This window comes from Anomalospiza imberbis, chromosome 6 (assembly GCF_031753505.1).
Source record: "Anomalospiza imberbis isolate Cuckoo-Finch-1a 21T00152 chromosome 6, ASM3175350v1, whole genome shotgun sequence".
Taxonomy (NCBI): Eukaryota; Metazoa; Chordata; class Aves; order Passeriformes; family Viduidae; genus Anomalospiza; species Anomalospiza imberbis.
The window spans coordinates 61925354-61937656 of NC_089686.1; the positions used below are offsets into that span (position 1 = coordinate 61925354).

At 39.6% G+C, this 12303-nt stretch overlaps 1 protein-coding gene across 1 annotated transcript in view; it reads left to right on the forward strand.

Moving 5' to 3' along the window:
• Positions 1–9070, forward strand: part of KIF18A (kinesin family member 18A) — a 29612-nt gene extending 20542 nt beyond the window's left edge. The window contains exons 13-16 of the mRNA XM_068194822.1: positions 2501–2981; positions 3507–3611; positions 6221–6330; positions 8525–9070. Coding sequence (XP_068050923.1) covers positions 2501–2981; positions 3507–3611; positions 6221–6330; positions 8525–8673 — 845 coding nt within the window. The 3' untranslated portion in view covers positions 8674–9070. The remainder of the gene's footprint in view (positions 1–2500; positions 2982–3506; positions 3612–6220; positions 6331–8524) is intronic.
• Positions 9071–12303: the final 3233 nt, after the last annotated feature.

The window sequence follows — 12303 nt, forward strand, 5'->3', positions numbered from 1 at the left end:
GATTCAATTTTTGCTTGTGATGACTAGAATTTTTTTTAAGATTTGTTAGTCTGTTACACTGAGGTATATATTGTACTTATTAGAACAAAATTAAAGAGCAAGTACATAATGAAGCATAGCTTTGTTGGTAGTGACAGAGAGTAGATGTTTTAAATTGTTCATAAATAAGTTTCTTGTTTACTGCTAAATCCAGCCAAGTCTTGGAGAAATATGTCTTTATCACAGTGGGCCTTTTTTTATTTTGGGGTGAGGTAAAGATTATTAGGGGAACACTCAGGCCCTGTTTTACTGCTGTTTGCATTGCACTGCCCATGGGGAATATCCTGAATTAGCTTAGTGTCTAGATTGCAATGAGCATCTCGGCAACCTGCTGCATTTCACCTGGTGAAAGCTGGCTGCGGATTAGGTGCTGTACAAGATGATAATCTCGTTTGCATTTTGACACAGAAGAGGTCCTTTACATACATTCATAAAGTGAGCTGTACACAGGTGCACACACGGACAAATTCACAATTCAGTTGTTCCATGTCAGGTAGTTCTCTCAGGCCCAAGTTTTCCATGTATGTGTTTCTTCAAAGCTCCGTGTAATTGTTCATGTAATTGTCCACGCTGCTTTTCCCATGAGCTGTTGAAACATTGTTCATTCTGACACTGAGCCCCGGAGTGAGGAATTAATGTTTGCTTTGGTTTTTCAGTGGTTTCATTATTGAATAAGTTGTGGCAACATAGAACAGTCTTGTGGCCTATATCTAATTGACTTGGCACTTGTACACACTTTGGTACTACCTGTTGTGTCCTCCTGGAGCAGGTCTAGGTTTCGTTGTGGTCCTTAAATCCTTGGCTGTCCCTTAGAGCTCTGTTTTCTGTCTGCTAACTGGGCATCATCTCGTCTAGCTGGGTATCCAGTCATATGGCATGTCTAGTACCAAGGTGTGTAGCAAAAACAGTGTCAAGATCATCCCTCCTTGGCTCTTCTTCAGTGAGGATCTTACTTGGGCCTTTTCCCAGATGTGATTTCTGAGGGTGCTTGGGGAATCAGCTTTTTCAAAGCATCTTGGCAAATTGGGTTGCAACTGGGCGATGAGGTCAAAATGAAATGGAGCCTGTGAAATGGTAAGCAGAGAAAAAGCTACAACTATTTAAGCCTTGCTTTCTGTAACAAATCAAGCTTGTGGATGTGAAATAATATAATACATACATGTTTTTAATCAATCTTTGTCGTGTTCCAAGAATGTTTTTGGAATAGTTAAAATGCCCTAAGTGTTATGAGAGAGAACTATAGAAGCATTCAGACTGAGGAGTTCAAACTAGCTTTCTTAGTCTGAGGCACAAATAGAATGAAATTTAGAAGAAATAAATATTTATCAACACTGTTCTGGGAATACCATAGCTAATTCCCGAGTAACTTGCATCAATTTAAAAAGCAGGAGTTCTTTTTGCACTTTAGTTGCTCATAGGCATGAAGCAGGCAATGCAGAAAGGAGAAGTATGAGTCTGGCTGCCAGCTGAAGGGGATCCAATCCATAGGCATTTTAAGGATACTAGGCTTCATTTCTTAAATTTGCACTGGAAGTTAAATATAGAAGCACTTGGGGTTTTGACAGCCCTCTCCTGCTCTTGATTTGTTTAAAAAAGAAATTTCATAGCTTTTGGGTATTATAACGGTGTAAGTCACCATTTGAGCAGTGAGCTGTGTCTTAAAATGATCCTCCTTCACTGAAAGCTTGAGTAAGAGAAAGGCCTTTTCTGTCTTCCTTTGGACATTGCCTTTATTACCATTTACTTGAAAATAAAACCATTATGGCTCTTCAAGAAAAATAGTTTCCATCAGGATGAATGAGAATGGCCAATTACACTGTATTGCTTGCTTTATTTTTGAGGGTGGGGGAAGTTGTTAGTCAGGAGCTTTGCTCCCTACAGTTGATAGAGTAGGGTGACAGAATCCTAGTACCTGATCCTATAACTTCAACTTCTTTGTTTGCCCCTTTGCAAAACACTGCTTTCTTATTTGCAGTGTCAGAAAATAATGTCCTTTTAGATGGTTCCATGTCATTCCTTTTTCAACAGTCTCTCATTATTCGGCATGGTACTTGCTGCAGAAAAGCCTGGCTCTGATCAGGAGTCAGCTCTAGGTTGCTGTGATTGTACCACCTTAAAGTCTGAGTTTTGTCATGGCAGTGCAATAATTTTCAATGCTCTTGCTCTTCCATCCCCTCTTGCCGTGTGTCAGATCTTAGTTGTGATGATTTCTATAACTTCTGGGATTAACTATGCCAACCTGTGCATGTTTCCAACACTTTGAGTGTCACAGCAAATGCCAACCTAGACAATGCTGCAGTAGAAGTAATTTCACTTACATGATGAAGTTGATATGCCTATGAAAGAAATAGTATTAGTAAGAATTTCTGCTCCTGTCTCACTCGGGAAGAGGAGGGAAGAAGCAAGGTTTCGGTAGTATGTGCAGTTAGATGTGCTGACCATCATTACTTATGTTTGACAGGCACCTCCTTTGGTACGCCATCACGAGACCTGAATGACAATACACAAGTGTTAGAATACACTGAACCACCACAGAAGAGAACTAGGAGGAAGCTGATGGACTCTCCAGTGGTAGCTCCAAGTCCAGCTGCCTCCAGCCACTGCAGCTTGCAGCAGCTGGAGGATTCTCTCGCCAAGGAGGTCTACCCCCTAGTCTACACTCCAGACTCGTGCAGAAAGGCAGCGCAGAGCTGCTGTGCTCGGGCTGTGGTGAAGGAGGCCTTGCACCTGGCCGGCCTGGGGACAGTCGGTGCCTGCAGTGCAGACGGGCCAGCCAGGAGGAGCAGCGTGGTGGACGGCGCGTGTGACGTGCTCCCCGAGAGCCACGAGGCTGTCCTGAACTCCACTATCGTTCTCTGTGAAGGTACCGATGAGACAGCTGAGGTGTCTGCTTACTCATCCGGGAAGGACTCGCAGCCATGCAGCAACAGCATTGTGCAAAGGTATTTTCCTTTCATATGGGTGAGAAACATTACCAAGTAATTTAATCCTGCCTGTCTTTACAGCTGGGTTTTTCCATTTGTATCCATTTTATAAATAAACCCAACATTTTGAAAATGAAACCCTCAATTCTGATCAACATCAAATTCATTTCTGCCATTAATTGAAAACAGTAGTATGTTAGTGACAATAAATGAAGTTGAAAGCTTATCCTGTTTCAGAAGATATGTACCAAAAAGAAAATACAGCATTTTTTAAATGGATTGTGATGCCTCAGGCAAGTTACCTTCTCTAAGCCTTATGTTTTCTATCTGTAAAATGGGTACTTAACCTCTCCACATGGTGAAATGCCATGCCTAAAGCTGCTGTGCATGTCACAAGTCTGCAAAGCTACCTCAAACAATGTTAATGAAATTAATTTCTAGTTTTGGTTTTCAACTTGCCATGTATTTGTTCAGAGTTAAGAACAGATGTACTTGACTTTTACCAAGAATATGTTTTGCAAAAATATAATTCTTTTATTTCAGACTTGATCTTTCTTCCCTAAGAAACAAAAATTCTGCTCCAGTATTTGAGAAGCCCTCATACATGGCAATGACTTCGGCTGCTCAGAGAAAAAGAAAGATATTAAGGTAAGATTAAACTAACCCTACTAGAAAAAATGAATTTTCATTTCTTATGTTCTTACTTCAGTTTTGTTCTAATATTTCAAATCTGAAAACATCTTACAGAAGTCATTTGGGCCTGCATATGACATGTTCTGATTCACATATGCTTGAATTCAATTGAATTTTTTTGTTGCTTTTCTGGGTAACTTCAGTAGATTTTTTTCTTTAGTCTTGGTTTAAGAACTTCTATTTTGATAATTATAAACTAATATCATGTCTTGTGTAGCTGCTGTCTGCTCAAAATAGAAAGATGGCACATAGTTCTGAAAAGAGAAATTTCATCATCAATTAAAAATCTAAGTTTTTTGAAAACGTTTTGCCTTTGCCGGAGCACATTAGAAACTACCAAAATACAAAGCAGGGAAAAAATAGAACGACAATACTTAGGTGATCAACTTTGATTTTCTGATCATTCATTTTCAGTCTCATATATTGCAACTTAAATTTTGCAGTCTTTTCTAGGAAGAACTTTTGTATCGTCACTTCTGGTTTATGCCTGTAAAAGAGGTTTATGAGCAGGAGCAGCAGAAAAGCTGAAACTGAATAGACATTAAGCTGAATTGAAATTTTTTTGTGTATTTATTTCTTTGGTTGGCTTTGGGGTTTTTTTCATGTATTTCAACCTGATTAGCTATGAAAGATCTGGTCGTTCTTTTTTGTCCTATTTCCAAAAGCAAAAATTGATACAGCCATTTTAAAATCATGTTACAAATGACCTGTTGCTAGACAGTGAGTGGAGCTACCACCGCCCAGGTCTTACAAAGAATATCTCAAGACTGTTGGGACAAGGCTATAGACAGATCACAGGACATGAAGAAACATGAGCGCCTTTTTGTTTATTAGCATCTTTAAACTAGAGAATTATCCCAGAAGATCAGATTCATCTGCTCTAGTTTCATGTTACTGTTCTGATTGTTAGCAATTACTGTTCTAAACTGTCTTGCTAGGATGACAAATAAATTCTTTTGCTCTAGGATGAGAAAAGAGGCACTGCTCGTATTTTCAAATAGCTGATTATGAATTTAGCAAAATAAATCACCTGTTCTCTGCAACCACGCTAGCTTTTCCTACATTCTCTCTAAGGAGAGGTATGGGACCTTTTGAAGCCTGTTTTATCTAGTCCTAAGGTAAAAGTTCTCAGACAGGCTTTTGAGGTAATTTTTTTGTAGTAACTATATAATAATTTAAATATATATATAGATATAGATATAGATAAGTGTGTGTGCTTATTTCTTCCCAAAAGATCAGCTGTTTCTGCTCACCTTGTTTCTTTTGTGTCTTAAACATATTTCCCAGTGCACTACAGAAAAATCCCACAACTTCTGTTCCTTTTATGGAGATCATTCTGCCTCAGTAACTCATCTGTAGGCTGAAATTCTTTATGGTTTTGTCTAGCAGTTGGTGATGAGGTGATGAAGAGAAGGAATGAAAACGCCTTTACGAAGGAGAAAAGGAACGTGCTCTTACTTTTCAGAGTGCCTTCGTTCCATTCTCTTCTTTACTTTTTCCCTCTTTTCTCTCCCGTGCTTTCCCTGATTGAAGTGGCTCACTCCAGCTATTCATCTCCTGCTAATGCTAGAATAAAAACTTAAATTTCAGTCATATGGTCCACATTAGAAGTATAATTTGAAACAGTTGTGTCTTCAGCATTAGGGAGTAGGGGCAAGTCAGTCATAAGAGACTATTTTACCAAATAATGGTATATTCTTATTGGCATGAGTTCTCTTGCAAGAGGCATGCATGAGTAGATTTTTAGGACTGGCACAAGGAAAGTCTTAGTCTTTGCTGCTTGCTATATATTTTCATTTAGGCAGAAAATTATTATTAAGAAAGTGTGAGTTAGGGGACTATAAAGTGGAAATAATACAATATTTATTACAGGAATAGGAAGAGCTTAGGAACTTGGGACATAAATACGATTAGCTTGTTTACGAGGCTGTCTGCAGAGTGGAACCAAGGAAGTTTGTGAGGCAATTGCAGAAGGGTGAGATCAGATAGGTTCATAATTTTCACTGCAGACCTTAAGTCCGTCACATAAAGGGCTGTGGATAAAATATAGAGGTTTGCTTTTAATGAATTTGAAGCTGTAACAGTTTTCTTGCAGCTTAGTTAAAAAGTATTGTTTGCTATGAAGCCACCCCCTCCAACTGTGTTGGAGGCTGTAGAAAAGTTATTGTTGCAATAAAAAAATGTGATTTGTTCAATAAACACAGCTTGGTCATTTCAAGGATTTTGTAACATGCCTTAAGATTATTTTTTAGTATAATTTGAATGTGATGGCCATCAAACTGGCTTCTATGGTTTCAAACAAAACTGTGACATATTGTCCTGCCTTCGAATACAAGTGCCAACATTACTTCTTATTTTCACAGTTGAAGCATTCTTTTGAATTTTTAACAGGAAAAAGGGGAATAGTATCCATAGATATCCATAATAAATTCGTTTATTCCTTGCATTCTGTTACGATTCTGTGAACACTGGCTAATATTTCAAGTATTTCTACATTGCAAGGCCAGAGGCACTGCTGGCAGTGACTGTACTGAAAGCAGACTCCTTTCTGGCACCTTTTGCAGCTCCACCTCAAACACGGTGCTGGGCAGCCTGCAGGACCCGGTTGCGGCCAAGCGCTCTCGGCAGGACGTGCTGTTAAGCCACGCAGCCCTGCGAGTTCCCCAGGTGGCTGGTGAGTGCCAGAGCTGGGGTGGGTGACACTGCCTTTGCTGCCTCAGGGTTTGCTTTTATATTTTCACCTTCTGGGCTGCTTCAGTGTGCACTTCTGAGCTTCACACGAGGGGATGGTGAGCTCTCTGCACAGAGCAGGGAGACAAAACAATTCCTGCTCCAGCTGGGCACCAAGGACAAATGATCCAAATCTCAGCCCAAGAGCACCAACAGCGTGGGCTGGAGAGAGAAAAACAAGCAGGATGGGACTGCATGGGCTAAAGCTGGAATGGGACAATGAACTCCAGTGTGCCCATGGAGCAGAGCTGATCACAGTGAGAGCCCCCGGGAGCGCTCGTGCATTTTGGGACCATTTGGGTTCCTCTTGGGTGCAGCCCTGGCTGGGCTCTGGTGCTGCCCAAGGTGGATCCATGGAGGAGATCCTTTAATAAATCCCTGCTTTATTCTCCAGCTCTGCCCAGCCTCTGCTCCAGGCCAGCCTTCACCAGGCATCAGTTTCTGGCGACCACAAAGGGCCAGAAGGCATCACCTCGGTTACAGCGATGCACAGCAGGGGCAGGCCAGGATTGCACTCAACTGGCTTTGGCAGCTCAGGAGCACGTATTGCTGTGACAGTGAACTAGGCCATTGGTTTGCCTAGTACATCCCTTTCTTACAAACAATTCAGAATGTCAGTTATATAGATAGTATCCAATCAAAATTCAATTTAATATTATTACACGGTTGTTGGGAAACCCTTTTTCCCAAGAGCCAAGGTCTTCCACCTAAAGTAGTTTATGTACTTGTTGAGAAATTTGGTGAGATTTATTACCAGTTTTGTCTTTGCCCAAGTGTGGTTTGTCAAGAAATAAAATTCTCTAATAATTTCCATACCTATTTTTAATTCCTTGCTTTATTTTACATCACCAAACTGATTTGTTTTAACAGGTAAAAGGTTTTTTCAGAGATTTCTTGGTCTTAAAATTTGGGGCTATTTTGGGCAAAAAACAATAACAGGAAAAATTATTTTGCTTCTAACATAGTGCTGATAATAATATTAGCAAGTTCTATTGTGTGAAAGTTTGCCTTAATTATTTGCCTTCTCTCTGAGGTGCATAAATCTTTTCTGTAATAAAATCAGTTACAAATAGCATTTGTTTTCAGCCAATGTTCACAAAGGTCTTCACAATTTTATAAAAACCTCTGCCTTTTCTCGGGCTTGGCACCTGCAGCAGATTTTAATATGCTAAATATGTACAATTTTCCTTAATTTCTGCCTCCTTTTCCTCTCTCTCCAAAGATACACTTAACAATATTCTTGGGCTATTTAGAGGAGATCCAATATTGGTTCTCAAATTTTAGAATTTTTTGCTTTTCAAAGTTTTTTGCTTTTCTTATGAAATAGAAAAGCAATGTGAAAAAACGTTTCCATTGTGTAGCTTTTTCCAGTGGTATGGGCAATGCACTGGCTTCACAGCACATACGTGTTTTTATGTAAAAATTGCTGTGAGGGAATGTGAGGGAAAATGTCTTACTGTGCTCACGGGAAATGTTGAGGTGGTATTACAAGAAGCTTTCTGGAAACTGAATATCTGAGTCTAAGCTCTGTCTAACCAACTTACTTGGCAAATTGCATGCAGGGTTTATCAGCATCAGTGTCTGCTACCACAGACCAGGTTATGAAGTTGCCACTCTTCAGTCCCTACTCTGGAATTAAGGATCTGTGGAATGCAGAAGCACGTTCTGAAATGGGAATAAAATTTTGATTAGTCAGTGTTGAACTGAATATGAAATAGACTTTATTTTCAAGAGCAGAATAAACCTTAACCAAATACCTAAGAGGAAGAGCTGTTTTCAGATTAAAAAGACAAAACTTTCTATAATCACATAGTGTTCACTTTCCAATGCTATTCTGTAATAAGGATTAATAACGTTGTTTCATATTTCTACACGTTTTTATAGAACATTGTGCTTTTTTAATAGCATCTCCTGTCAGTTCAGGGTCTAATCATGGGACTCTGTAGGCAGTTAAAACACTGGATTACTGAGCTGAGTGATCACATTTTTGCATATTAGAATTAGGCTTTCAGTCAAGGAAAGAAATGTGTAAATATTCTTAGACCTATTCTGAAAAGGAGGTCCATGTTGGCTACAGTCTACTTGTGTTTATTGAAGGAGTGTCTCTCTATTTCTAATAACATTTCTTTCTTCACTAGGAATTAAAATGAAGAGCAGGAAGCAAGAACAGAATATACCAAGGAACTTTGTTAGAAGCCTTTCTCAAGGAAATGTCCCACTGGATGTTAAATCAAAGACATCAAAAAATCTTTTACTTCATGTTTCCAAGAAGAAAGATAGGATTTAGTTCTGTGTTCATCCCTATTTCAGGCAGGATTGATGGATAGCAAATGTGAATAGGGTGAATTGTGATTTCCTCTTGTAAATAGTTTTGAGAGTTTTGGGATGGAAATCTTACAAAAATTATTTTGACCCACTAAATTATTTTCATTTGAGTAGCTTCCTTGTGTTAAAATAGATTTTCATTTGGAAGCAAGTTAGGCAGATGCTAATATTAGAAGGTGTTCATGCTTAGCATTACAATGCCTTAGATGTTCTTAGAGTGTTAGCATCTATGGATGACATACAGAGTTCCAAGAGACAGCAAAATATTTCCAAAAAGTTTTTTTTTCATTGTTTTCGTCTTTCTGGTTTTTAGTCTGTTACTTGGTTGTAAATGTTCCTGTCCTGTTTTTTCAATTTAATTCAGCTGTAAATATGTTTTTTTTATTAATTACTTCAAATAAATCCTAATATTATTAAGAGCAATATAATGTGAAATGTATTTCTATCAAAAAATGTTCCTTTCTTCTCTTAGGAAAAATGTCTAAATCGATTTTGACAAATATTGTTATAAGTACATGTTGTTTATAATGTCTTCTAGCAAATTAATGTTCAGAGGCAGAGCAATTGATGTGTAATTGTAGTGTAACCTTGACAGCCTTCAGAATGTCATTCTGGTGTGCTCGGCCTGTGCAAATGAAGTGAATTTCTCCAACCTGGTGAGATCCACGGGAAGGAGTCACTAAGTGGTTTGTGGTGTCAGAGCTGTCGGAAGCAAGGAGCTTCCCACCTGATCAGTGCAGTGGTATGAAGTATGCTGCAGAATTCATTCTTGGCACATTGGAGGAGCATTTTGCAGAAGCCTCTGGAGAAGGAGATGGGAACTGCCTGCAGAAGCTTTCAGGATTGCTTGTGGGAGGAGCAGACCGTGTTGCAGAAGCAGTCTCCATTGGGGAAGTTAAAAGAGGAAGAAATAATTTCTTAAGAAATAGGCATTGGTAGTTAAAAATACTAGGAGAGAGAAATTGAAGCCTCCTAGTTGCTTTTAAAAGGGTTATAGGTGATACAGTTGTGGTGAGCCCGGGATCTTGTGGTGTCATGAGAGCTGAGAAGAGGCTTGTGTGAAGCCTGAAAAGAAGGATTTTGGACGTGTCCACAAAGCAGGGTGATGTGATTTCAGTAGAATGAAGAGGGAGGGTCACTTTACTATTACCCGATCATGGTGAGCAACAAGATTTTGGAATTAATTTTAATTTATGATTTTGATACAGCTGAAGTTGTAAAGACTATTTTTAACTTATGGGATTTTTTTTTCAGATTCTCAGTGTTTACTGTAAAATGTACACAGGGAGGTTCTTTTGTTGATGTCATGTGTACGAGAGGCATGTTGGGTTTTGCTAAATAGAGTTGTTACTTCCACTGCTCTTGTGACATGTAAGACTTACAAGTAGATGTCCATAGCAATCTTGAAAAGTTTTTAGACAAGCTTGTGCGTTCACCATTTTGATAGTCAAAACATGAAACTGATTAATCTCATGTTTTCTTAATGCCTTTGGTATGCACTTGAGTGGAAGCACTTGGTTCAATTGCAACACTTGCAGGGACAAAAAACAAATTGTTGAGAAAATTAAAACCTGACATGAGAAGTGATTCAATCAGAAGCTGATCATAGATTGGTTAGCTAGGTACGTATTTACCACTTATAACTAGCATAAATTGTTTCCAGAGATGCAGCAGATTGAAGTGAGATCTTGGTATTTCATATTGCTATTGAGCAATATTCTGCACTGTTCACTGTACATCCATTTGTTTTCCTATGTACTGTGAACTTATCTAGACTTCATAGGCAGAAAGTGCTTCCCAGCACATTCCACACACATTGCTGGCACAAAGCTTCTCATAACTTTTCATTGCCTAAGCAGTTTTTCTGTCAGATTGCCAGTTAGGTAGCAAGCAAAGTGTCTTTGGGAAGCAGTGGAGGTATGGTATAGCCCACTTCATTTTCTTGCCAATCTGCTTTGCTGCCCGCTGGCTTGTCTTTACAAACTAATGAAGTAATAGCATTTATCTGAAGTACACATTTTGTTGATTTCACTGTTGTTCCACGCAGGGTTAAGTTGTGTCAGTGTTGCAAGTGTGAAAAGAATGTTAAAGATCTTGTCCCACTGGGAAATTCTTACAAAACCATTCAAAGCCTGCAGGGTATAGTTTGTACTGTTATTCATTTACTTGCTTATTATAACAACGTTGAATCAACATAAAATGCTTCTCAGACCATTAACTTGGCCCATTCAACTTAGCAAACTTGAAGCCCGTTTGATTTTTAGTTACTGAGGAAATTCCAAGAAGAGGGCATTAAAAGAAGAAGAAAGACAGAAGAGCACACGTATCACTACCCCCTCCTGGGTTCCAGCAGTGTGCAGATGGAAACTCCAGGATGCAGGTAGGCTCAAGATGAAGGCTTCACCTCATGTTTGCCCTTAGATAGCCCTGTGCCTTGCCCCCAGGTGGGGCTCGTGGTCCTTAGGCCACTCAGGAGCTGGGTTAGGGCAGAGCGGAGCACTGTGCCTGTGCTTGGCACCCCTGCCAGCCTGGGACAGGGGCTCCAGGGCAGCTCACAGGCTTTAATATGTCCACAAATTATTTCAAAAAGGGCTTCCAAGGTAAACTGGCAGAAATTATTGAATTATTCAGGTAGCTGGAACAAAAGCTAACTGTGAACAGGTGGAGAAGCATGTTAGTTAGTGTTAGTTGCTGAAAGACTGGGAAATAAAATAATAAATGAAACTCAATGTCAATGAATACATCATAATGCACAAGAAGGAAAACAGCCCAAACTGTACTTACGTGGCAATGGGTTCTCAAATAGATATTACTCAGGAAAGAGACCTTGGAGTTATTGTAAAAATGCCATGAAAACATCATCTCTGTGGTCAAAATAGCACAAAAACGGATGGGGAACAAAGCTTTGTGCAAATTCCATGCCTGAATCTTGGTGTTGTGCTATGCATTGCAAATAAATGTGGTTGAATTACAAAGGGTATAAAAATGGATGAGAGGAGCAATTAAAGCTGTGAACAGCCTGAATACAAGTAATGTAGTTGAGGAGCACTTCACCCTGGATGTGAGGAGTTATGTTCAAAGTGTATGAAATAACGAGTCATGGAAAAAGGGACTAGGCAACAATTATTCACTGTTTCTTACTGTATGAGACCTAAATGGCAAGTTCAAAACACATGACATTTCTTCCCTGAATAGCATATTTGATGACGAAGTCTGGAGTTTAAAATGTGATGCTTGTCAAAAGAGTTGAGTTCAAAGCTGATTACTCAAATTTGTGGAATACTTTCTTCTCTAACTCTGTCCAGCCTCTGTTCTAGGTCAGCCTTCCCAAGGCATCAGCAGTGCCCAGCAGCAGCTGCTGGTGGAAGCCTGAAAGAAGGGGGAGAATGATTTTCCACCTTGTGGTACCTGACAACAGTAATTGAAGGGGTTCTTGAGGGGGAAACTGGGGGTTGTATTTGTACAGTTCCATTGGTAGGCACACTGAGCCTCATCCCTAATGGGCTGCAGCTGTGCAGGACAGGTGAATGCAATTGAAGGTGAGGAGCCATGGAGTGCCCAGGTGTGCTGAGCAGCCACAGGGGAGCAGAGG